This window comes from Harpia harpyja, chromosome 1 (genome assembly GCF_026419915.1).
Source record: "Harpia harpyja isolate bHarHar1 chromosome 1, bHarHar1 primary haplotype, whole genome shotgun sequence".
Taxonomy (NCBI): domain Eukaryota; kingdom Metazoa; phylum Chordata; class Aves; order Accipitriformes; family Accipitridae; genus Harpia; species Harpia harpyja.
The window spans coordinates 29,716,263-29,741,718 of NC_068940.1; the positions used below are offsets into that span (position 1 = coordinate 29,716,263).

At 57.2% G+C, this 25,456-nt stretch overlaps 2 protein-coding genes across 2 annotated transcripts; both read left to right on the forward strand.

Moving 5' to 3' along the window:
• The first annotated feature begins 6,892 nt into the window (after positions 1-6,892).
• On the forward strand, positions 6,893-16,752 carry LOC128139981 (bactericidal permeability-increasing protein-like). The gene is made up of 15 exons (XM_052783209.1): positions 6,893-7,170; positions 8,100-8,214; positions 8,745-8,873; positions 9,631-9,786; positions 10,266-10,329; positions 12,283-12,346; positions 12,827-12,918; positions 13,083-13,259; positions 13,482-13,541; positions 13,668-13,835; positions 14,263-14,330; positions 14,604-14,646; positions 15,018-15,081; positions 15,617-15,693; positions 16,417-16,752. The coding sequence occupies exons 1-15, from the start codon at positions 6,927-6,929 to the stop codon at positions 16,468-16,470; spliced, it is 1,575 nt and encodes a 524-aa protein (XP_052639169.1). The 5' UTR covers positions 6,893-6,926; the 3' UTR covers positions 16,471-16,752.
• A 455-nt stretch (positions 16,753-17,207) lies between these two features.
• CDK5RAP1 (CDK5 regulatory subunit associated protein 1) lies at positions 17,208-25,202 on the forward strand. The gene is made up of 13 exons (XM_052783221.1): positions 17,208-17,431; positions 18,128-18,231; positions 18,699-18,733; positions 19,460-19,560; positions 19,736-19,946; positions 20,781-20,901; positions 21,197-21,427; positions 21,680-21,777; positions 21,888-21,943; positions 22,040-22,170; positions 23,057-23,206; positions 23,634-23,774; positions 23,922-25,202. The coding sequence occupies exons 1-13, from the start codon at positions 17,209-17,211 to the stop codon at positions 24,000-24,002; spliced, it is 1,683 nt and encodes a 560-aa protein (XP_052639181.1). The 5' UTR covers position 17,208; the 3' UTR covers positions 24,003-25,202.
• The last annotated feature ends 254 nt before the right edge of the window (positions 25,203-25,456 follow it).

Consider the following 25,456-nt stretch of genomic DNA (forward strand, 5'->3'; position numbering starts at 1 on the left):
CAGCCCAGCTGGGGAGCCGTTAGAAATCCAAAAGCAACCAATTAGCCCACGTCCCTCCGCCAGCTGCGAGGGAGCGCAGAACCGAAACAAAAGGCATTAGGGAGCATAAGGAGATTTACATTTGCAAAGCTATTTCCATTTTAATAAGCCAAAGTGCTGTTAAATAGAGATTGATATTTCTCCCCAAATACCCATATTTTTTAAAGTGGTTTACACCAACAAGGCGAGCTGCACTTTGATGTTTTGGTGCTGTGAAGTTAACTCGTACCCAAAGCCACAGGGTGACTCAGCTCCGTCTCCTTTCTCCCTCCTGCTCAGGAAAGAATGAGGTTTGAGTGCCGGGACCAGCCCTGAATAACAATTCTTCTCCCTCTCCTGCAGCTCTCGCTGTCAGCAGCTTTGGCAGGGCACGATGCAAACGCTAACCAATAGCCCCAGCCCGGCAGAGCGGGAGGCCAGCGCTCAGCCCAGCATCGCCTGGGAGCCCGGGGCAACGGCGTGTGCCGGCCACGGTGACAAACGAGATGGCCAGCCCCGGGGACGGATCCGTTGAGCGTCCCGTACCTGCGTGCCGGGCACGGTTCACGCAGCAGCACGCGCTCGCTGCACCCCGTCCTCCCGCCAAACTTTCCGAGGAAGTTTCAGCGTCGCGGGCGGCAGCCCCGCAGGCGCCTGCCACCTCCGCCATCGCGCCCGACCTTCGCCTTCGCGCCCGACCTCCGCCTTCGCGCCCGACGCCCACCCCGTGCTCGGGAGGGCCGGGGGCCCGCAGGTGCCCGCGGGGGCCGGGGGCGAGGGGGGAAGGCCGGCGGAAAGGATAGGAAAGAAGAAGGAATTACCATGTGTACTGGGAAGCGGCAGAGGGGCCGGGGGGGCCCGCGGCACCAACTCTCCCTTCCCTCTTCCTTCCTGGGGGGCCGAGCGCTGCCCTCCCGCCCGGGGCTCTCCCGCCCGGCTCGGCTCGGCTCGCCGGTCCGCGGGCGGCTCTTCGCCGGCCGCCGGCGCCTCCCCGAGCTGCGGGCGGGGGCGGGCAGCCCCGGCCCCCCCGGGCTCCGTCCGCGCCTCGTCTGGGGGAAAGAAAAAAAAAAAAAAAAAAAAAAGAAGGAAAAAGAAAGAAAAGGCGAAGAAAGAGCGAGCGCGGCGGGGCGGGCCGGGGGAGGGGGCTGCCGGGGGGCGGTCGGGAGCTCCGCCGGGCCGAGGGGGGGGGGGGGGGGGAGCGCCCGCCGTGTGTTGCCGAGGCGGCGGGAGCTCCCCCCGACCCCCCCGGCGGGTGCCCCGAGGCGGCAGCGGGCGGGGGCGGCGCCGGTTCCGTCCCCCCGGGGGCGTCGGGGGCGGTACGGGGGTGTGTGGGCAAGACCCCCGGAGAAAAAAGCAGGAGGGCGGCAGCCCCCGGCGGGTCCTGGCCCGGCCCCCCCCGGCCCGGGGCGCTCCGCCGTGGTCCCCCCCCTCGTTCGCCCCCGGAGCGGCTCCGGGCAGCTCCTGCTCCCGGCTCGGGGGATCCTTCACGGCACCGTGTGTGTGTGCGGACATGCCGGCGTGCTGTATTTGTGGCGGTTTCCCTCTTTTTAAATAAACACAGGCCCGTGCTGGTAGGAACCACCAGGGCTGGTCTGTATTCAATACAGCACTTCGCACAGCTCGGAGTTCCCATTTCTGAATTGGCCTGAAAGCACAGCAGAAGAAAAGTGTCTCTTACGGCTCTGGATGTTTCAACGACAGAAAGTACCCACTTGAAGGCAGAATTATGTGATTTAGCGACAAAAACAATCGGTGTAAGAGCCAAAGCCACAGATTTGGTCTATCCTAACGCAAACCACTGCTGCTCGGCACAGCTCTTCCATCCCCGGGCACGGTGTCGAGCGCTCTCAGACCCTCTGCTCCCTGCTCAGGCTGAAGCCATGTTTGCCGTCGTCTTCGTGGGCACGGGCTCAAGGACGGGACCAGAGCTGGGACGGGGGAACGGGAGCGGGGACGGGTGGGACGGCCACAGCGTGGGCCGCAAGCTGCCGGGGTAGTCTCAGGAACGAACGTTTGTCCAGGGATTAGCGAGCAGCCAAAGGACACGCTGTGAAAACAAGCCGAGACGGGAGGAGGTACAGCTGGGTTGCTGGCATGTTTGGAGGGAGGACGGCGCCAGGGAGGGCTTGCGTTTGCTTCCCATTTCCTTGGGAGCAGGAGAGAGCCCTTTCGTCACTGGTATAGATCATGAGTGCTGCAAGGGCTCAAGCACCAGCAGTCATGCTGGGTGGGCAGAGGCTTGGCCGTGGGGAGCGGGGCTGGAGCACCCAGCGGCAGCCCACCGCACGGCTCCGGGCCCGCAGGCACTGCCACTGCTCTGTGCAGGGCTGGCCTTTGGCTCAAACCCCATCCAAGCTGTTTGCCCGGGATCCCTAATGCAAACTGGGGTCTGCTGGGCCAGCTCCTCCCCCACCAGCAGCCAATTGCTCCTTTAATTGCATTAGTTCACATACTCTGCTTCAGCCTTTTTATAGTTTCTCTGAGTGTGAGGGGAGTATGAGCTCATGCTCTGACCTTCTTTAATTGCATGGTTACCTCTGAAATGAGCCCAAGAACTTGCTTTGGCTCATGCACCTTCTGACAGGCACCGGGGCTGGGCGAGGAGGCTGCAGGCGGGGAGGAAGGCAGTGTGACTGACTGGGTCCTGGTACCAGCAGGTAGGATCCCTTTGTGTCACTGGCACTGGTGGGCAGCAGGGGAAGGATGCAAAGCCAAGCCCAGAGGGACCCCCTCACCCCCACACACTGTGGAGTGCCCGAGGGCAGCAGCTCCCTGCCTGGAGCCTGGGGTGCTCTTATCAGCTGCACTCAACTGGCCCACCCCGCAAATGCACCCAGCGTGGCTGGATCCAGTCCTCCATTCCTGCAGCACCCCAAAGCAGCTCCCTGTGCCCTCCTGTCGCCCTGAGACAGCAGAGCTTGCAGGTGGGAATTGGGGTGCTGGGGACCAAGCCTGCCCAGCCAAAGACAGAGTTCCTGGGTGCCCCTGCCACCCCAGGGCCCCTGACCCCATGAGCTCACCCTCCTCTTTTGCTCCCTTTCTCCATGTCCTGTTTGTCCCGAGCAGCTGCTGGGACAGGCTGTATATGGCCTCTTGCCCTGCCCCTCCGCCGGCACAGAGCCACCATTCAGATCCCCCCTCAGGCTCTGCCTGAGGTCACCATTCCTGCATTTTTATTTTTACTTTTCTGCAAAATCATCCCCCTCTGCTCTTTGCATCCCCTTTTGTCTCCCACGAGGCTCCCAGACCTCGTGTCACTAGCTGGCGTGCTGTGAGAGGAGCCCGTCTGTCTGGGGGCAATGGCAGCCCTCTGCGGATGGAGAAGACACACTGGCTGCAGCGCTGGTCCCGGGGGGACTCTTGGGATGTCACCGGGATGTTGGGGTGGAGGGAGGGCAAGGGTGGTGGACCCAGCATCAGGGACGGTCTCTGGGGCTGGGCTCCTGCTGGGATCCTCATCGCTTGTGGCCGTGTCCCTGCACCCAGGGTCCTTGTCTGCCGGGCGCAGCTGCTCGCTGTGCCCCGCAGGGCTCCTGCTTCATTAGCTCTTGAGTCCCCGAGTATTTCCATTTGCCTGTTTTTGATGCAGCGGTCAGGGCTGGCGTCAGCACCGACCCCATGCTGGCGGAGAGCCCTCCTGGCTCCAGGAACAGCCGTGGCCGGGTCACGCCGATCCTGCAGCTGGGAAAACAACAGCGGAGGAGCCCCCGCGTGTTTCCCCGGCTGTATTTTTAGATGCTGCTGGATCAAAGGTTGTCAGGGACTCGCAGGTGACGGTGGGCAGTGTCAGGCTGGTGGTGATCCTGTGCACGTGGGAGCAGGCAGGAGCCGCACCTCCACAACATCTCGATGCTGACTGTTTTGCTGAGCTCTGGGTGAAGTCCCTGCAGGTCTAGGGATGACCATGGTGGCCACAGGTCCTGGTCAGAGCCCTGTCCTGTTGGTAGCAGTGAACTTGTCCTGGCTGGAAATGGATAGGGGGGAGGTTTTATTTCTGGCTATGGACTTCTGTTTTCCAAGTTCCCCCCAAAACCAGCTGGGTTGCTCTCACTTTTGTTGCCAAGTCCCCCGGGTTTTCCCCTGCGTTTCCCCAGCAGAGTGTTCTCCAGCCCACAGCTCTGCCCCGCAGCTGCAAGTGAAAGCCTGATGAGTGGCAGCAGCGATGCCTCTGGCACCAGCACACGCTACCCAGGCCCTGGGGAATTCCTGGGGTGGTTGTGGCACCGTAAGAAACAGATGCGGCCAGATTTCCTTGCAGAAGGCAAACGTGTCTAGGTGTTCTTGCTCGCAGCCCACGGAGCAATAATGCCAGCCGCACTGTTCTGCATCTGCCAAAGCCGTCCTGAGGACAGCTGGGATGCAGCCAGCCCTTGCCAGGGGCTCACCTGGGATGGGGCTCGCTGTGGCAGCAAGCCCAGTGGACCCGAGCTGGTGGCTGCTGGGGATGGAGCAGGGCCACAGCCCAATCCCCACAGTCATCGTCCCCCCCCGGGGAGCCCAGCACACGATTGCAGGGTGGTTTGGGCCATTGCATCATGCAAGAGATGCGGAAAGAGCTGCGGGCAGGATCAGGAACTGCCCGCACGTGCTAAGTGTGTGGGGCCAGAGAAAGCCCTGACCTGGGGAGCGGGGGGTGGCCTGGGGACAGCAGGGAGCGGGTCCTGACCTGCAGCCCTGGCTGAGGGACAGCCGGCAGCACAGGAGAGGGACTGCCTGCAACTCCCTGCCCTCCCGGCCTCTTGGCTACCGTCTGACGATGGCCCTTTCCTGCATGTACAGCCCAGCAAACCCCAGCCCAGCTCCAGCAGCCCTGGGGGGACTAGTCCTTCCCCAGTGGAGCAGGACCCGTGCTCCTGGGACTGGCAGAGCAGCCCGTCAGCCGAAGCCTTTTCCCCTCCGAAGGGTCAGGTCGGGCAGGGCAGGATTTCATGCTCAACTCACTGCTGGCATCCCTCGCACAAAGCACTAGCGGGACCAGCCCGCATATCAAGCGTTAGATGTGGTTTCAGCTGTTCCTTGCCAAACATGGGAGTGTTTGGTCAGGGTTCGTGCTGTTTGAAGGGGTTTTTTTCAGTGCAACTTTAAAATTTGCTCAAACCCAGAAGGAAGACTTTCTGGTTTTGCTTCCTCTCTGTGCTGCTCCTTATAAAATTTCATTTCTCCTGATGGAAGAGGTTCTGGTTCCTCAATGCTTGTCCTGAATGTCTTAAATATTGTTTCGAAACCACCCTGCTGAGATGTGGTGTCACGGATAGGAGGGTTTGCGGAGCTTCTCCTCCGCACTGAGCAAGACCCAGCAAAGTGCTGGTGACGGGCAGCAGCACGCTCGTAGAGCCGTGGAGGCTGCAAGTGGGGATTTGGTCCTTTAACCTTCTCCTCTGCTCTTGGCTGCTTCTTTCTGGGCAAAATGAGCTCTGCCCATGGGCTCCTGGCCCCCAGGGATGGATTGGGGCTGGCACTGATGGGAGGATCGCAGCCCCTGGATGCTGTCTAGCTGCCCAGGACACATGGCTCTTCCCTGGGCTGTTTGTCCCTCTTTGGCAGGCACCGTCAGCACCAGACCTGCTGCGTTCCTGTGTCCTTGTTTTCCTGCTCCGGCTCTGAGAGCCGACGATGACGGCAGTGCTGCTCTCCAAAGCCGTAGCCACACGTGCACATCTGGTGAGTGTTTGCTGTGTATCTGCCAGGCAGCCCGCAAGTGTTGCGGTCTGAAACTCTGGGGAAGAAAGGCAGAGTGGATCCGAGAGCCTCGACCTCTCAAGCCCTGATCCTCCATGTGCCAGGTTCCTCCAGCACAGATGCCCCGGGGCTCCACTCACGCTGTCCCTCAGGGCCTCCTGGGGCTGCAGCCATGCCGGCTGTGCTTGAGCAATAGCTGCATTTCACAAGCGCTTGGTTCAGGGATGTTGCCTCTGGCAACCAGGACTTCCCTGGATCCAGCATGAGATCTGCCTGCATCAGCTGCCGTGGTTTTCCTGTGTCCGGTCCTGCCACTTCCCCAGTGAAAAATGAAAGTAACTTAAATAATTTCTTCTTCCCTCACCTCTATCCTGCAGCCCTCATGGAGGGTCTGGCTGGCCCCACTCTCGCCGCTCACCCCTGCCCAGCTGCACCCAGCTCCCGCACCCGTCTCCAGCCATCGTGAGCCCAAGAGCTGTGACATGGCAGGGCCCCAGAAGTTTTGCCTTTGGGGCTTGTTCCCGGTGTGCTGGATGTCTCCTCCGATGCACGGCTGCTCTGTGACAGCCCCGTGTGGGGGGCTGGAGGTGCAGGGCACCCCGCTGATTTAGTTGCCCCCAGTGCCCTGCTGCAGCCACCCAGCCCTGGGGAAGCTGCTCCTTTGCCAGCCCTGCTGGGTGCGGGGGGACTTCAGGGTCTGCTCGCAGGGAGTAAAAGACACTGTAACTTGTTTTCTTTAGCCTTTGCTATGCCCCAGGGCCGCCCTGGTTACAACCGGTACCTTTGGTGGGTCTGTGCCGTGATAGCATCACCTAATGCCCAGGAGCGCAGAGCAGACCGGAGCCCGGTGGGACAGGGGTGGGGGGCAGCAGGGCTGGCAGACAGCTTGAGGGCAGCCCGGGCTGTTCCCAGCCTTTGGTCGGCACAGGCAGAGCATGCAGCGAGAACGTAGCCCCATGGAATGCAGCTGGCAGAGCCGAACCCGTGCCCGCACCAGGTCTGCTTCACTGAGCACCTGCTGCTGCTGCAGGCAGGGACCCTTTGCACCCAGTGGAGAGCTGGAAACTGAGCTGTTGCCTCCTGGTTTTTGCTAGCCCTTCTCTGCCTGCGAGGAGAGGCACCGGGTGTGCCACTGGGTGCAGGCGTGCCATGCTGTGCCATAGGCGCAGGTGCCACCGGTGCAGAGGAGCGTGGTGGCGGCCGAGGAGGAAGCCCTGCGGCTCCGGAGAATGTGCTGCGTGGGCTGCGGCAGCAGCTCTGCGTGCCTCCCTGGCCTATGGTTCCTGTTTTGGCACGGATATAAAGGCGGCGTGGGCAGGGAGAGCCCAGCAGGAGCGCGGTACCGCGGGGCAGCCAGGATGGGAGCGCAGAGCCTGGCGGCGGCTTGCGGGGTGCTGGCTTTGTGCCTGGCCCTCACCGGGGCCACCAACCCCGGCTTCGTGGTGAGGATCACCCAGAGTGGATTGGACTATGGTGGGTTCGGCTTCTGATCTCCCTCCTTGCAGATGTGCTGGCGGCTGAGGCGCGGAGCTGGGCGCCTGCTTGGAGAGCGCAGTGTCCTGGGGCAGGATGGGGGGGATCTTTGGCCGCGGGTGCCAAATGCACCATCGCCTGGGGCTTCCTGCTGATGTACCTGTCTGCCCCCCACCGTCATGGAGACCCTGTGAGGGTCTTGGGGGGCTGTGCCCAGGCGGTGTCGAGGGAGGCACAGGGCTGGCAGGGCAGGAGGGTCCCACTCCCATGGCACGGGTCCGGGCAGCTGAGCTGTGAGCCCTGGAGGAGTGAGCTGCGGAGGAGAGAGGAGGGGGGGAGCTGCAGGGGGGCAGTGACGGAGATGGATGGGCCCCACGCTGGTTTTATTGAGGCAGGCAGAGCCCCGGCTCCAGCAGAGCGCTGTTATGGATTGAAATACACTGTGTGAGAAACAGCTCATTTACCCGGCAGCTCTGCCAGCCGTGTGGGAGAGGAGGACGTGACTCCCCTTCCCAGATGGATGCAAGGATGCAGCACCCGCTCAGGTTGTGCTGCTCTCTGGGACGTGTGCTCCATCCAGCTTTGCCCACCGGCGCTGGGCATGGAGCAGCGCGGTGCCCAGGACCTCCCGCACACCTCGCACAGTGCCCAGTCCAGAGAGCGAAGACTGGGACCTCTCCCCCCTTTCCGTGCTTGGCCACCACCTTCCCCTGGGGCTTGCAAGCAGGCGGGAGTGGGAGTCAGGCAGGTTGCCTGTGTGCTCACAGGGCTCCGAGCACAGAGATTAGCTTTAAAGATAGCCTGAGAGGTGGAAAGCAGCCAGGGCATCTCCTGGATGTTTCCTTTAACCCTTTTGCTGTGCGCCCGGTGCATGCTCCCAGCTCCTGTGGGAAGCGCGTGGCCGTGATGCTCTTCCTCATCCCCTGCAGCCCATCAGCAGGGGATCGCCATCCTGGAGAAGGAGCTGGCCCAGCTGAAGCTGCCAGATATCTCGGGTGACTTTCGTGTCCGGCACGTGGGGAAGGTGCACTATGAGATCTCCAGGTGAGCCCTGCCAGCGCCCTGGAGTGGCTCATTGCCCCCCCCAACCCATGTGAGGGGCAGGAGGGCTGGGGGAGGACAGGAAGCCCCCAGAGCAGCGAGGACCATCCTGTCCCCTCCACAGCTCCCAGAGATGTTGGCCCTGTCCTCGGTGCAGGCAGAGACGCTCCTGCCCAAAGGGAAAAAGGGAACCGGGGTGACGGCACTCTGGGTGCGGGTGGGTTTTGCGCAATTGAAGCCGAGGCGGTGGAGGTGGCCCAGCCCCTGCGGAGGTCCCAGCTCCCCGCTGCCCCATCACCTCTCCGCTCCTGCTGCGCAGGGTTTCGAGCTGCTGTTTGGATGGCTTCAGGGACCCCATTTCCAAAACACGCCACTTTGCGCGTCCCTGCCAGGCATCACTTTGCTGCGGCAGGACGGGAGCTGGGATGCTGCAAGTGTGGTGGTCCCGCTCCCTCCCTCCCCAGCTGTGTGCCCAGGGGTGAGGCACCCCTGTAATGTGACTTTTCTCTTATTTTTTATTTATTTATTTTTAGATTGGACCTTCGCAGTTTCAACTTGCCGTACTCGCGGATTTCCCTGGTCCCCAACGTGGGCCTGCAGGTCTCCATCTCCAATGCTTTCGCCGAGGTGGATGGGAACTGGCGGGTGAAGATATACTTCATGTGCGTGCCCAGCTTCCCTCTTGCCTACTTAGGCGCTTCACGCTGCGTCTCCCTCTCCGGGTCTGGACAGGCTTTTTCTCCTCTCCATCTCCCTTGTGTTTTGGATAGCTGTTGCTTCGCTCTCTGCAGATGCGCTGACTTGTCTTTCCCACAGCCGGGCTGCAGCCGCTGTATTCCCGATGCACGCCTGGGAGCCCCTCGCCCTGGGGGACCCCAGCCAGGTTTCCGTCCACACCGGGAGCCCTCGGAGCTGGCCATGCAGTGTTTATCCTGCTTGCAAGTGGTTGGGGAGACAATGCGAAAGCCGTCTCCCCTCTTGTGGCACCTGGGGGGTGCAGGACAGTCCCTCGTACTTGCTTGTGCTGGGGGGCACCTTCCTGAGCACCCGCAGGGACAGACCTGAGCCGGGACTGGGGGTGGGCAGAGGACGCTGCCACCCGTACAGCCACTGAGATGGATAAAACGGGCTGGGAGGCAAGAACAAGGTGGACAATGGACAAGCTGTGCATGAACTCTCCTGTCTCTCTTCCATGTCCCCTATTTGCTTTTGATCCTCTCTATTTAAAGGTTACCTCTCCTAGTTTATGTTCCAGTGAAGTTTGGTTTCCCTGAGTTTCAAAACTTTCCTGGTCTTCTCTGGGTGCTCACTACAAGGGAGAGCCTGAGCTAGATAGATCCATCCCAAACCTGACTTGGGGTCCCTTTGCCAGGACTTGGCATTGAGAAATGTCCCTTTCTCATCCTCCCCTCCCTGCAGCCGGGACCACGGTTCATTTGACCTGAAGGTGGAGAATGTCTATATCAAAATCAACCTGAAGCTGGGCAGCGATGCCTCTGGGAAACCCACCATTGACACCTCTGACTGCAGCACCCGCATCTCCAAAGTCCGGGTACACTTTTGGGGCAAGCTTGGGTACGTAACTTCACTGTGAGGCCTGGAAACACTGTGTGTTAGCCTGTCTGCCATGGGAACGTGGCTTCCAGGCCCTGGTGCAGGGAGTAAGATGTTGGTATCCGCAGTCCCTTGGAGGCTGCCTGTTCTGCCTGCAGGCTGCCTGCACTGGCACACCACTAGTCAGCTGTCTCCGGACTCTTGCATATACTTCTCATCCAGATGTGCAACTGAATGAACTTAAATCTGGCCTGAACTTATCCTGCTGTGGCTGCACATTTAAGGGAGATTTAAGACAGTCACTAGACTTGTGTGCATGTGGTTTACAAGCAGGTCCGTTTGCAAATGTAAATGCTGGGGCAAAGCCAGACGCCAGATTGGTATGGGAATGACGTTCCCCAGTGTCTCGCATCCCTAGTGCCTCCCTTTCCTGGGCAAATACTTCTGCAGCAACCTCTGAGCTAGAGAAAGAAGGACTCCTCTCTGTTTTTTCTCTGCAGATGGCTTTACAACCTCTTCTATGGCGCTGTTGAGTCCAGATTCCGGAATATTTTGGAGAGCAAGGTATGTGAGCAAAGGAGGGCAGAGCTCTGGTCTTTAGCCCTCACTTGTAGCTGATGTCCTAGAAGGATCGGAGCACATGTAGGGATTTAACTAGAGCCAGAGCACATGGGTGTGTTGCCAATTTGGTGAAAACCAGAGGAATGGGCATTGCTAACTACAGTCTCCGTAGTGGCTCAGGCTGAATTCAAAACCTGCAGCCTTTGCCAAAGCCCAGCGTAATTGGTTCCTAATTAACAAAGACTTTTCTTTCCATGTGGTCAGCTAATTAGATCCTATGCCTCAGCCAGACTCAGTGTAGCAGAAGAAACCTGATCAGAGCTGTCCTTTGAACGGCTGCACTCCTGTATGCTTTGGGGAGCAATGGGGGAGAAATTCTCATTTCTGGATTTCAGATGCTTGCTGTCTTGTTTTAACGGGGTGCATCAGGGAGGCCCTGGTACGGGCCGCCCGGTACAAAAGCCTACATGCAGGAGACCTGCAACAAGACATGGAAACAAGCTGTTAGCAATAATTACTACAAGGCTAACTGGCACGAGTTACAGCCTCCCTGGATGTGAACCTTGCTCAGGAAGGAGGCAGTTGGAGAACAAGCAAATCCCACTCCCGCAGCAGATCCCATCCTGCCCGGGCACTATTCCTGATGCCAGGTAGTGGCTTTCCCAGGGCCGCTGGGAGCTGTGGCAGCAGATGGGCTGGCAGCAGGGGTAAAGCTGGGGCTCAAAGGCCTTTTCTGCTGTTTTGCCTCCTGGAAGGAGGGCAGCTGTGGAACTCCGAGAGGACCTCTGCGCCTCCTCCGAGCCCTCTTTGCCCCACACATGTTTCTCAGTGTCTTTCTCCATGTGCGAGATGGTGCAAGGGGCAACGGGCAGGAGAGGGCAGGGGTTGGGAGTGCTCTGCACCGGGACCCCGGGGAACATCCCGGTCCCAACCCAGCCCTGGCAGCCCGTGTCTGCCTCGCGCTCTCGCTGCACACGCTGGGGCAGTCCTCGTGCCCCCAGTGCCAGGGGGACCCGGCCACTGGGAGATCCCAGTCACTGGGACTGGTGCTGCATTTGCCCATCTGCAGCTCCGTCCTCCCAGGCGGTGATGGGGCGTTTCCAGCACAGACAGAGGAGTATCAGCTGGGCACAGGGAAGAGCAGCAACCCTCTGTTGATACGGCCATGCCCAAAGCTCTGTCCCTCCCCAGCGCTGCACAGGCAGCGGCTGTGTTGCTGTCGGCGTGGTCGCTGCTCCTCCGGAGCTCTGCATCTTGCCATCAGCTGCTGCAGGCTGGATGCCCGGTCAGACAGATGATGGCCTGATCCTGCCTGGCGGTTTCTGTGCCATTATGGGGAAAGCATTGCAAGAGAGCTTGTGCAGATTATCTCAGCCGTCTGCAGGACTGTGCCCTGCAGTAAATTTCCTGGGCTAGTGTTTAGCCTGCAATTAAATCCCCCACTAATGCCGAGGCTTCACCCGCGGATGACAGCAGCAGAGGGATTTGCTCTTCTGTCTTGGCAGCACAGAGCTGTAGGAACTCAGGACAGCTCCGCTTTGTTGGTGCAATTAGTGCTCCTGCCCCTGCAGGAGTGAGTTAACTCTTTCAGTTGCTCTGCTTCGGCTAAGTCTTGGCTGCTCAGCACAATTCATTCCACCATGGGCCGCAGGAACAGGCTGAGGGCGCACATGAGATTCTTTCCAAGCAGCTGAACTGTGCTTTGGGAGCTTGCTGTAAGCAGATATTTGCAGGTATAAACCTTGCTTGTATCTTGGACACTTAATTAATGTGCCGTCTGATGAGTAGAGACAAATATCACTCTGTGCTCTTTTATTTAAGCAGGCTTTTGCAAGGAATAAAACTGGCACTGGGCAGCAAAGCAGAGTACGGCTGACGCTTTGACCCCGGGGGTGTGAATGGGCTGCCCCCGGCAGAGCTGCCCCTGCTCACCTTCGCTGTCTTTCTTGCCCGCAGGTCTGTGAGAACGTGGTCACGTCTGTGCGCAGCGAGCTCCAGCCTTACCTCCAGACCCTGCCAGGTACCGGGCGGGCGGGGGCTGCACAGGGTTTTAGGAGCAGTTCTTCCTAATGTTTCCCAGCCATGAGGACAGCGTTGTATCTTGTGCCCCCTCCCCATTTCCTTGTATTTCTGCACCCAAGTTGGGCTGGGGAGTACTACATCAGCAGAGATTTGTCACTGTGCTCCCTGTCCAGCCGCGGAGACGGCTCGTCTGCACGCAGCCTCCAACGAGCCGTGCCCTGGAGCTGGTGGGGGCATGGGCTGCCTTAGCCAGGGGACCCAGACCCTTCCTCGGGTCCAGGAGTTAGTCTGCATGGCTGAGAAACAGGAGGGAAATGTGATCTTTAGCTTCTAAACAGAAGCAAGCACATATGAACCTGGTACTGAGCTGTTGCACCAGGAAGCCCGGGCACGGCACTGGATGTCGGCAGAGGCAATCTGCTCCTGGCTGTCCCGTGTCTTCTCTCCCTCGCTCATCTGCCTGCCTTGTGTTTTACAGTCACAGCCAGGATAGATGACAAGGCCGGGATCGATTACTCCTTGGTGGCACCCCCAACTGCTACCGCCCAGTCCCTGGACGTGGACCTGAAGGTGAGAGGCTGCCCTGGGAAAGCTTGATTTGGCTGATGCCATCGCCACAGGCAGGTGGGGAACCAGGTTTAGGTACCTCCTGCAAATGCTGTTTGCCAGCCAGCATTGGCGGGTGACTCCCACCACCCTCTGCTCTCCTGCTTCACCTCTCTCCCTCCTCACAGGGCGAATTCTTCTCCCTGGCCCACCGCTCCACCGTCCCCTTCCCTCCGCTGGCGCTGGCCTTCCCCCCGGATCACGACCGTATGGTTTACTTTGGGGCATCCAGCTACTTCTTCAACACAGCCAGCTTCGCCTACCACGCAGCCGGGGCTCTGGTCTTCGAAATCACAGACTCCGTGGTGAGCAGCGCAGGTGGGACAGGGGCTGTGCCCGCGGCTCTGGGCAGTGGGTTCAATTTGCAGAGGAGCTCCGGTGGCAGCCTGCGGTCTCAGAGGACCCCCCCAGCGAGCTGCCCAGGGGGCTGAGAGCTGGGGGCCGTGGGATGGGGCCGGGGGGGGCTGATCTCGCCGTGGGCTCGGCCGTGCCGCATCGCCCCGGCGTGACTGTTCTCCCCCCCACAGATCCCGAAGGGCATGGGGTTCCACTTGAACACCTCCACCTTCTCAGCCTTCATTCCCCAGGTGAGTGGTTCCAGCCCTGCCCCCCCAGAGCTCCTGCCGCACACAGGCTTTGCTCTGTGCAAGGTGGTCTCCCCCAGGAACGGGGGTTTGTGCCGCTGTCCCTACCCTCTCCCTGCTCCTCTACAGCTAGAGAAGATGTATCCGGACATGCCGATGAAGCTCAGGCTGTCCGCCCCTTCTGCTCCGTTTCTGAACATCGGACCAGGGGGGCTCTTACTCAAGCCTGTCGTGGATATCCAGGCTTATGCCATCCTTCCCAGCTCCAGCCTGGCTCCTCTCTTCCTCCTCAGCCTGGTGAGTTTGGGCACAGCCTTGCAGCGGTGACTGTGGTCCTGGCTGGGCAGCTCCGGGTGTAGCCACGGCTCCAGCTGACGCGGTGTGTCGGTGAGCTCTCCCCTGCTTCTCAGCGGGGCAAAGATGTGAGTTTTCACTGTGCACCGTCCTCCCACTGCCTTCAGCAATGCTGAGCCATCGCTTGCTGAGCTCCTGCCAGGGGAGGTGCTGGATGCTGTCCAAAATCAGCCCAGTCCTGGTACAGCTGGGGTGTCCCCAACAGAAAAATACCTGAGCTGACTAATGCCAGGTTTAATGCTGTGTGCAAACGTGCCCCTGGATGGGCAGCGGTCCCGCTGCGTTTTGGCTGGTCGGAGCCGTTCCCCCGGGTGTCTGGTTTGGGGTGAGGTGGGGTGAGCACTGCCGGAGCTGTGCTCTCTCTCCCCAGACAAGCAATGTGTCTGCTGTCATCAACGTGAAATCTGGCCACATAGTTGGGAACCTGACTGTGGGCAGGTACGGAGCGGGAGCAGCAGAGGGCTTCGCTCGCACAGCGGTCTGAGCACAGCCGCCGCAGGGCAGAGGGTGGCTGGGGGGTGCTTCTGGGGGCTGTTCTGTTCTGGGATGGAGGTGAGGTGGGGAGGTCCCGGGGATGTGGACCTGGTGGGGAGGGGATGAGCTGGGGCTGAAGGGAACAGGATCTGCGTGGCCATCGACGGGTGGCACCGGGGTGGGAACTGCTGCCTCCATTGGGACAGCCTTCACAGCACCACTTCTGTCTCTGTGCAGGTTGAGGCTCTCTCTGAAGCATTCGGATGTTGGCACTTTCCAGGTAAGCTATCCTTGACCATGACCAGAGCCCCCAGCATGGAGGCGAGAGCCTGCTGGGGGCCAAGGAGAGGGCTCAGTCCCCCCTGGCCCCCAACATGGGACCTGGGGGTGCACCCAGGACCCCACATTGACCCATAGACACCTCCTGTCTGAGCCTGCAAGACTGGGAGAGGATGCAGAGCCAGATGCCATTGCTTCTTTCACCCCTACACTTCCCACCCTGCCAGCGTGACCAGACAAAGCCACTGGTCTCTGGCGAAGCATGTGCCCATCCCAGCTCCTCATCTCATTTCCTAATTATCCTCCAGTGCCTGGTCATCTCCTCTCCTGGAGGTTAAAGCTCTTTTCCTTCCCCCTCTCTCCACTCCCCAGGTGCGAATGCTGCAGTCCTTAATGAACACCATTGCTTCCACTGTGCTTCTCCCGAATCTTAATGGTGAGAACCTGCTGGGGGGAATGGGGGGTGTTAGAGTAGTCACTAGCCATGTCGCTCCATCTGAGCAGGCCCAGCTCACTAATTAAATCCCTGTTGCCAAGCCTGATCGGTGGGTAAAGCCTGCAGGAGACAGCAGTAAAAGTGCCTGGCAGAGGCAGGCTGCAGGCTGCAGCGTGCGGGAGCCTCTCGGTGCTGTGACATGCATCCAGCAGTGAACACAATGGAAAAAATGAGCACGACGCACATCCTAATGCTTTCCAGACCCTCTCACCGCTCGCTGCTTCTCATGACTCCCCAGCAATTCGGGCCGGAGCGGGGCTGGTGGCTGCCAGGGGCCCGGGGGGGGGTGGCACAGTATAACATGCAGCCCCCAGCCCTTCTGTGGAGCTTGGGAGGAATTTCCTCTGCCTACCCGGGGAGCAGCGGGGGTGAAGAAAGGGCCAGGGGTAGGAGGTGGCTGCCTGCTTTGCATAGCCTGCGCTCCCTCTCGCTCCCACTCCCACCCCAACGCAGCCACGTGTGTTGTCTTTTCCAGAAAGGTTAGCTGAGGGTTTCCCTCTGCCACTGCCGGACAGAATACAGCTCTCCAATATCCTCGTGAGGTTTCACCAGGTGAGTGAGGGGGAGCACCCGGCCCCGGCTGGAGCCTGTCCTGCCGCCCCCAAGCCCCCCGCCTGCCGGCACAGTGCACAAAGCCAGTTCCCCCACCTGTGCTGGGAGGTGGCAGGCAGTGGGATGCGCTCGGTCGGGGTCCCAGCAGCACAGCCACAAACCAGAGCCCAGCTTTTCTCATCTGCGTGGTGGGGGTCTGGGCTCTGCACCCCCGCGGCAGCACCGCATCGTTCTCCAGTTCTTAGACCGGGGGCCCGAATTTCCCACGATGCTTTTTATAGCACGCACAGCTCTGCAGCAGGGTTAGCCCCGAGCCCCCACCTTCCCTGGCTGGCAGAGCCTGGCGGGACGCTGCGTGTGAATACAGAGCAGCTGCTGCCGGACACATCTGCCTGTGGTGGGACAGGCAGCGCCTGCCAGACGGGGTGGAAGGAGCTCTGCCAGGTCCTGGGGAGCGGAGAAAGCCCCTGTTGTGGGAGACCTTGGGGAAGCCCCCGAGGGGTTGCCACGACGGGGATGCTGAACAGTTATGGCGAGGCATGGCTGTGAAATGTCTTCAGAGCCCTTCCACGCCTAAAATTAGGCACAGGGGCTGGCAGAACCACCCGTGCCCATCCATCCTCCCTCCCCGAGACGGGGTGGGTGCCGGGGAGCGTGGCTGCCTGCGAGAGAAAGCAGCTGCCAGGGCCCGTCGCAGCCCCACGCTTTCTCTCTTTCTCCCAGAATTTCCTGCTGCTTGGAGCAGACGTCCGCTATCAGCCTCTGGAATGGAGATAAGGCGACGAGAGGGACCTTGAGTGCCAAAAAAAAAAAAATGCCCCCTTCGCCCCTTCCCTCCCCCTGGCCCTGCTGCCGCAGCTGAAGACCCCCGGTTCTGCCGCAGCGTCCCTCTCCGCCCGCCTCGGCCTGGGCAGAAGCACCCCCGGGGGCTGAACACCACGTCCCCCAGCCCCAGCATCACCCGGTGCTGCTGAGAACTGGGGGTCCCTGGCCCCCCCCTCCCCTCCCGCTTCCCCTCTGCCAGGGGCGGTTGGTGGCAATAAAGGCGGCCGGCGCTGGGATGGTGGCTGTGGGGCTTCTGTCGCTGTCTGAGCCTCTGGAACCTTCCCTGGGCCCTCCGCACCGGGCCCGGGGACTGCTCGGGGGCGGCCGCGGGGTGCCATGAGCTCCCCCCCCCCGCCTCCGCCAGCGGGAGGGCAGGCGCCCGGGAACGCTCGTTTCGGCTCTTTTTATGGCTGCGGTCGGTGGCGAAACGCCACGGAACACCGGGTTTTTCATCGTGGTTTACACTTTCCCGCGGCGGGGCCGTCCCCGGCCACCCGCGAAGTCCCCCGGCAGAAGGACGGGCCCGGCGGAACGGCGGCGGCGCGGAACGCAGCGCCGAGGGGAGGGGGAGGCGGGGGGGACCGCTTATGGCGGCGCACGGTGGGGCCGCCCTCTCGCCGTTCGCGCCCTTTCCCGCCCCGTCCGTCCCTTAAAGCGTTCCGCCTGGCCGTCGCCGCGGTAACAGCGGCCATGCTGCCCTGGAGGCGAGCCCTGCGGGTGGCGGGGCTCCTCCGCTCGGCCGCCGCCGATCCCCGCCCCGGGACCTCCCGCCGAACGCGCTGCGGGCCGGGCGAGCGGCCGGTGGGGCGCGGGGTCGCGCTGCCCGCGGGGCCGGACCTGCGGCAGTTCCTGAGGGGAGCCGCCGCGGGGGAGCCCCGGCCCGAGCCGGGCCCTGTCCCCGGCACTGGGAAAGGTCTGTGGGTCTGTGCCGTCCCCCAAGCCGCCCCCGCTCCGCGGGCGCTGCTGAGCCCTGCGCGGCGGTCCGGGCTGGCGGGGTCAGCCGTGCCCCGCGGCCGCGGCCTTGCCGCCTGGCCAAGGGCGGCCGTAATGGCCGGTGCGGGCAGTGGTGTCCTGCAGCCGGAGCGGAGAGTCAATGTGGCGTGCGCAGGGGGTTGTTTGGGTGCTTTGGGGGCGCCCTGAAGGGGATTTTGGCGTTAGAAGAAGTCCAGCTCGTTGGCCACATGCTCACTGGTGTGTCTCCCCACGCCCTGAGGATGGGTTGGGGAGTGGGTTGCTCTGGCACCTCTCTGCAGTCCATGTGCTGGGCTGTTGTCCGCGGCCGTGGCAGAGTTATCAGGCTGTGATGCCCTGGGGAGAGGGGTTTCAGTTCACTAAATGGTATATCTCCGTAATAACACAGCTTCTGCTTCTCTGCAAGCCATAGCACAGATCTGTTGTGTTAGAGTGATGTGCTCTGAGGTACTGGGCTTTCCCAGAGTCCGTCTTTATTTTTGGTTTATCTTTTCTGCAAGCGAAGGTAGCTTTTGTGCTGCTTGCTTGACTCTCTCCAGTGGTGGGACTGGAGGTTCCTTCCTACAGAAAAGGTCATAGAAGCAGGTTGTAGATGAGAGCTGAGGCAGGTTTCTGCATCACACCACCTTTGTTGCAGTGTACCTGGAGACGTATGGCTGCCAGATGAACGTCAATGACATGGAGATTGCCTGGGCCATCCTGCAGAAGAATGGCTATGCGAGGACAAAGGAGTTGGATGAGGTAAGGCACCTTGGCAGCTCTCCTGTAGCGCAGGCCTGTGAGGGCGTCACACCACTGCTGTGCCTGCGAGTCTTGGCTTTTGTCTGGAGTGCAATCCTGCAGGATGTTGATTTTTTGCAGTCTAAGTTCTGTGGAGTAAAGGAGACTATTTAACACGTGTGCTAGAAAGCTGCGGGTTGTCTTTTTTCTTTAAACGGCTGGGTTCTCTCTCAGCTGGAGAGGGATTGGACACAGCAGGACTCAGCTTTGTCTGAGTTCACCACTACCATTTAGTGGAAGACTCTGCTTGTCTTCTGTTAGTTTCTTGCACCTTTGTTTGTTGAAACCCACCACATACTTGGGCAGATCTTTTTCACTGAGTTAAGTGAGTTTTACAGTCTGCCTCTTCAGGTTACCTGAGCAGGGCATGAGTACTTACTGTTTGGCTTTTACAAATTCTTCTTCCTTTTTTGTTGTTTTCAATTTAGGCAGATGTGATTCTCCTTGTCACCTGTTCTGTGAGGTAAGGAAACTTGTGTCACTGCTGGTTTTGGACAGCTTTTAAGGAATTACCATTTGAAAACCAAGGCAATAAATGTGTTGTGTGAGGAAAAGAGCATACAGATGTGAAACTACCTGTTTAGTTGAGGGTAGAGCTAGCTGATGCTACAATGTATAACATTAATTGTGCTATGAATTGCTTTTCTATATAGTGAGAAGAAGTTCTTTGGTAGCGTAAGCTCTGTGTGTATGCCATGGGCAGGTAGAGACCTGCACAGATTTGTGCTTTAATGATTTTTTTAATGTTGTTCTGTCTTATCTTGAAGTGACTGTCTCTCTAGTACAGGGTCTGTACTTCAGAAATTTGGGAAATACGTTTAGGGGCAATTTAGGATATAAATATATAGGGAACTTTGCTTGTTTTTTCTGAATGCAGAAGATATAGAATGCTCATTGTTACTTGCAAGGCAGCTCATATTGCAGGCTAAGCTCTGCAAGAGCTTAGTCCCTGAGTTGTTTCTACAGTGCAGATGCTCCCAAGTGAGTGAAATGATAGTAGATAAGATGGAGTCAAGACATAATCCACACACCATGAACGACAGTTACATGTGTTTTCAGCTAGATCCATCAGGTTGATGATTCCTCGTCTTTAGTTGAATTTTCCTCTTAAAGCACTTGGGCTGCTTCAGGTTGGAGGACCATTAAAAGCGCAACAATCAGAATAACCACTGTTTTCCTGGCTTCCCAGGGAGAAGGCAGAGCAGGCTATCTGGAATCGCCTGCGGCACCTCAAGGCGCTGAAAGCCCGGCGGCAGCAGGCTCGCTTACCTCTCCGCATCGGGATTCTAGGTACCTGGCGGGATGTGCAGCCGTGGTAGCACACACTGTTGTGCCACATCCCATCGTGCTGCGTTTCCTCTTCCCCTCTGGTGGCACTGAGCCTTTCCTGCAGGGTGAAAGCAGCTAGTGAAGGGGTGCGGAGGGTGGGCACTTCCTCACAAGGACCCTTCTCCTTTGGCGGCAGGATGCATGGCTGAGAGGCTTAAGGAGGAGATTCTGCACAGGGAGAAGCTAGTCGATATTGTGGCAGGCCCTGATGCATATCGTGACCTTCCCCGGCTGCTGGCCGTGGCAGAGTCTGGCCAGCAAGCTGCTAATGTCCTGCTATCGCTAGATGAGACTTACGCAGATATTCTGCCTGTCCAGACTAGTGCAGGTGGCACAACAGCTTTTGTGTAAGTACCTTTCTTTCCTGTGCATGTTTCTGTGGTCCTGGTTTGGAAATACTGCTGTGCGGAACAGACATGACAGTGACAGCAGCTACCCAAGAGATCCAATGCCTGGTTGCACTCATTCCCAGCAGCCCAGAGGCATGAGTCTACCAGACTGTGTGTTTGCTGCTTCTTTGCTGTCTGACTGAGCCCTGGAGGGACTGCCCCATGCTCTGGCTGTCTGCGGGCTTCTCTTATTCTCCTTTGAGAACGTTGATTGTCTAAGCCTGATGCTGCACCGAGTGATTTCTGTCCCACTGACATCTGTGCCTTTCTAAAGTCTGTGCCTCTCATCCCCTGCCTTCTGCTATGTCCTGCCCCAGGTTCTCCTATTTAATTCTGCTAATCCTCCATGCGTTGTAACTTCTGTTGGTTTTGTTTCCATTTGTTTATTTTTGATAATAAGATTCCCAAACAAGAAATCAGACTCTGCTCAGTGTGGCCATAAAGTACAGAAGGACAGTATCACCCTCTGTAGGAATAGGATGCAGAAGGATCTTTCTTCACTGCCAGATTGCAGTGCTAGTCTGTGCCTCATTAGTTGCTTTCCAAGTTTCTTGGAAATGTGCACGAAAAATTAGGAGCTATTTGCTAGGGGCAAGCAGAAGCCAGCTCTGGCTGGAAGGATGCATAAGGGGAAGCTGCAGAGCTGTGTTCAGAGCTGGTGCTGTGTGTGCTGCAGGCCAGGGGAATTGGCTGTAGGCAGCAGTGCTGGGCCAGGTCAAAGCAGGGCAGGATGCAACATGGATGATTCTTCCAGAGTGATCGTAGTATGACCTGTACTTTACCTCTCGGCAGATCTATCATGCGGGGCTGTGACAACATGTGTAGCTATTGCATTGTGCCCTTCACCCGTGGCCGTGAAAGGAGCCGCCCCATCGCATCCATCCTGCAGGAAGTGCAGATGCTCTCGGATCAGGTGAAGCAGAGCCTCCTTCCCACCTGTGCCCACCCATGGGAGGAAGGATGGTTCTCAGTGAAAGTGTTTTCAGTGGTACCTTTGACCAATGACATCGCCTTTATCTGTAGAGATGAGGTTACCATAGGGTTCCACCAGTGGCTTTTTGATTCCCCCGTAATACTCTGAGACAGACAGGGAAGGGAGGGCTTCCCTTGGAGACTCCTCCTTGAAGTAAGAGTAAAAACATGGCTGCCCTTGCACCTTAGCCATCCTGACCGGGTTATATTTTTTTCGCCTCTGTTTATCTTTGTAGGGAGTGAAAGAAGTGACCCTTTTGGGTCAGAACGTCAACAGCTTTCGAGACATGTCTGAGGTGCAGTTTCAATCAGCGGCTGCCCCAGTCCTCAGTCGTGGCTTTAGCACAGTCTACAAAGCTAAACCAGGAGGCTTGCGCTTTGCACATCTTCTAGACCAGGTTTCTAGAATTGATCCAGAAATGAGGATCCGTTTCACCTCGCCACACCCCAAGGATTTTCCTGATGAGGCAAGTGTAAACACCTGGATCTCTGCTTGCAGGCAGGCAGGCAGCTCTGAACTGCTAGATGTGGGCTGTGCTTCCTTCCCAAAGGGAACATGGAATCGCAGAAGGGGAACAGCAGCTCCTGAGAGGGGAAATGGTTATGCTAAAGCCAGCAGATTTGCAATTTGCTGGCTTTTACCTGGGGAATACTCTTCCCCTTGGCATCCTGGTAGAGTTGAGCTGTCTATGATGTTGTCTCCTGATTGCCCATCACAGGTCCTGCAGCTTATCCAGGAGCGACACAACATCTGCAAACAGCTTCACCTCCCAGCCCAGAGTGGAAGCACACGAGTCCTGGAGGCCATGCGACGAGGGTGAGTGATCACCATGTGGAGTCCTGTGCCTTGCCCTCTGATTTAGGGTGCTGGTTTCTCCTCGCCAATGTGGTTTTCTGATTAGCAAATCCACGTGTTGTTCATCGCAGATACACAAGAGAAGCATATTTAGAGCTTGTACACCATGTGCGTGAGTCCATTCCAGGTAGGGGCTCCCTTTATCTTGGTCTGAGCTCAGCATTCTTGAGTGAAGTGTTCCTCTCTTCCTTGAGGGAAGTGTAAAGCAGTGTCTCTGTTACAGGAGTGAGGTTAAGCAGTGATTTCATTGCCGGCTTCTGTGGAGAGACAGAAGAAGACCACCAGCAGACCCTGTCCTTGCTGCGGGAAGTTCGCTACAATGTAGGCTTCCTGTTTGCCTACAGCATGAGACAGGTGAGTGTGGGACCTGATGGAGAAGACTGTTACCTCTGGACATCTCACCTAACTCCTGAGTGCTGTTCCTCACAGTAAGACACTAAAAAAAAAAATCTATTGAAAATGACACCTAAAGACTCATTATATTGCTAGATTGTTTTTTTGCTGCCATGCAGCCCTTCAAGGGCATGTGTTGCTGCAAGTGCTGCCTTTATGCCTGAAAGGCTTCCAGCTCCCTTTTGTGAGTGTAAGGCTTGATTACTGATTGGGTGACCTGGTTCTGCAGATGTTCCGGAGTGATTGCAATGAAACAGCCATGTCTGCAGAGACCTGGCTGCAGGTCCATTTTTCTTTGTTGATGAGAAATTGTGCTGATGTAGGGAGTCTCTGTCAATCGAGTCTGGTGAGAACTGGTGAATTTTCAGAAGGTATTTCCATGAGAAGAGTGGACAGTTGACAAGTCTCCTTTAGAATGCTCCCCATAGTGTAAGATGCTGACGGGGAAGAGGACAGAAGGTTGGGAAACATAAGGAAGCAAAGGGATATGGGTCACGTTTTAGCACATGGGACTAGAAGTAGTAGAATCCATCGCCTGTCTTTGTGGACAGACAGGCAACAGATGCATCTCACGTGGGAGATGCAGCACTTCTGCTTCACACAGCCACTGATACTCAGCGCCCTACATCAAACCTACTACCAAAAAGGTGGTGCAGGAAGAATGTGAGGAAATCAAAGATGTTGCTGGTGCTTAGCACCTGAAAATGTTCCTTGAGGTTGTAAATACAAACTGTAATGCGTGGAAAGCTGTTGCTTGAAAAGCAGCCAAGCTGGCTGGGGTCAGACAAGGTTTTGATCTCAGACTGTCTGGTTATTCAGGGGCCACACTTGCTTTGTCTGTTTACAGAAAACCCGGGCATATCACCGGCTCCAAGACGATGTGCCTGCAGACATAAAAAAGAGGCGGCTGGAGGAGCTCATTACTGTCTTTCGAGAGGAGGCTGCAAGAGCAAACGAGGCGATGGTGGGCCAGTCTCAGCTGGTGCTGGTGGAGGGGGTGAGTGTGCCTGGAACAGAGTTGCACTTCTCGCCTCTTGCCGGCCGAGAGGCTCTTAGGCTGTACACAGCAATCGTCACCTTCCCTTCTCACTTTCCTCACACAATCCTAGGACTCCAAGACCGTGTCTTCACACTTAAGCAGACAGCCTGATTTTTCCAGAGCACTGAGCTGAGCACAGAGGGATGGGGTACGCCAGACATGTCTCTGGGCAAGCACTGAATTAGTGCAGGCTTTGAAACATTGCCTTTGGTGTGTGGGTGTCAACACAGCAGCTCTGGCCCTAGGACTTTGTTACATGGCATGCTTAACAGTGTGGAATGTGGATTTAATACTGGCAATAGTGCTCAATTAATTCCTGAGGCAATAAAGCCCAGCAGTGAATCAGCTATTGCCATGCAGGTAATGTTCCCTGTCCTCCTTTCAGCCCAGCAAGCGCTCTGCCTTGGAGTTGTGTGGGAGGAATGACGGCAACATCAAGGTGATCTTCCCTGATGCCGAGATAGAGGATGCTGCGGGCTGCAAGGCTCTGGTCAGAGCCCAGCCAGGGGACTATGTGTTGGTGAAGGTGACCTGTCTGCAATGCTTGTTTCCTTGGGCTCTTTTCCTTGCACAGTGCTGTTCTCTAGAGCAGCTGCTGCCAGAAGAGCCTAAAATTAGAATGGATCCTCCTCAGCCTTTCTGTTCCTGAGGACTGTTGTGCTGTTTCTTTCAGGTAACCTCTGCCAGCTCTCAGACCTTGAAGGGAGTTCCGCTCTGTCGTACTAGCCTCTCCCGCTCTGCAGCTTGTCATTGAGGTATCCCTGCTGCCGGTGGACAGAAGCAGCACATTTTCCCCAGGAAGAAACAAGGAAGTTTGGTCAGATGGAGATAGGGTAGAAACAGGGAGATATATGTGTATTAGAATATGTATATGAAATATTAGTAAAATATATATATTTCTGTTTTGGCAACAACCTACCCCTCATAGATCTGTGCAAGTTTGTAGGCAAAAGGGATGGAAGCTGTGTATGGATTTGCCAAACCCAGGTACTGTGTAATCTTTTGTTTTCACTTGCCCTCAGGCTTGGCCCACCCTTGCAGTGCTGCAGGTCTGTCCTCTGACTTTGATCATGTCCTCTCATGCAGCCCAGCTTGGGAAATTTATGTCTGCAGAGCAGGTCATTCCTACTAGCTCAGTTGAATTTAGGAGTTGCAAAAACTGGTAGTGCCTGGAAAATAAAGCTCCAGTAACTGCTGGAGAATGGTAGGAGTACTGCCAAAGGGGAGGAAGAACTCAGAGAACAGGAGAAGATTGTGATCAATTCTTTCCAAATATTGGTAACTTCCCTATTTGCAAAATGCTTGGAAAGGGCAAGTAAGAACCTGCACCGTGCCTGTGTGATGGAATATGGCACTGAACTGTGGAATACAAAATGGTGTTTAACATGCACAAGTGATGCTTAATCTGTTGTATCTGAGGCCGAGGGAATGCAGCCTTGCCCTTGTACTGGGGATATCTGGATCTAGGTTAGAGAGGTTTTCCCTGTCCCCAGGCCTAAGGGGCTGCATGGTAAGGACTGGCTGCCAGCCGAGGGTTATCTCTAGCCTGTTAAAACTTTAGGTGCAGCTTTGTAATCCAAACATCTGTGGATGTCCTTCCCTTTGCTCACTAGAAGAGAGACGTGGTTGTACTGATTTAAATGGCCAGTAAGTTCCTTAAGTGCATCTTACAAGAGTTTCTTGTTTTTATCAGCCTGTAGCTAACTGTGGCTGCACTGTGTCATATTCCAGCCTGGTCTGCTAAATTCAAACAAGTACCTGTAACTTGTAAGTAAACTCTTACGAGATGTGAGAGTCAGCCCTTTTAATATAGGTAATCATTAGTAAAAGAATTCATTGTGAAAGGCTCTATCCAGTGACAAATTTTGAAGGAAAAGCTGATCAACTCTTACAGAGAAGTCACAACATGAATTTGCAGAATTTTAAAATAAACATAAAAGGGTTTTGCTAGAAAGTCTTCTCTCAGCTCTTTCTGGAATATAATTGTATCTCTTTGAAAACAGCATGGTTCACTGAATATTCATTAGACCTTAGTTTAAGAAACAAACACATTATTATTATCTCAGAGCCGATTCTCTTCTCATAGAAGTGAATCTGCACGATCCTACTCATCAGCGTGGGTTCTGAGGTGCTAACGAATACACAGTGCCGTTCTGTTCTCCTGCCTCCAAATGGGAAAGTGTCTTGGGCCCAAATTCACAAACCACG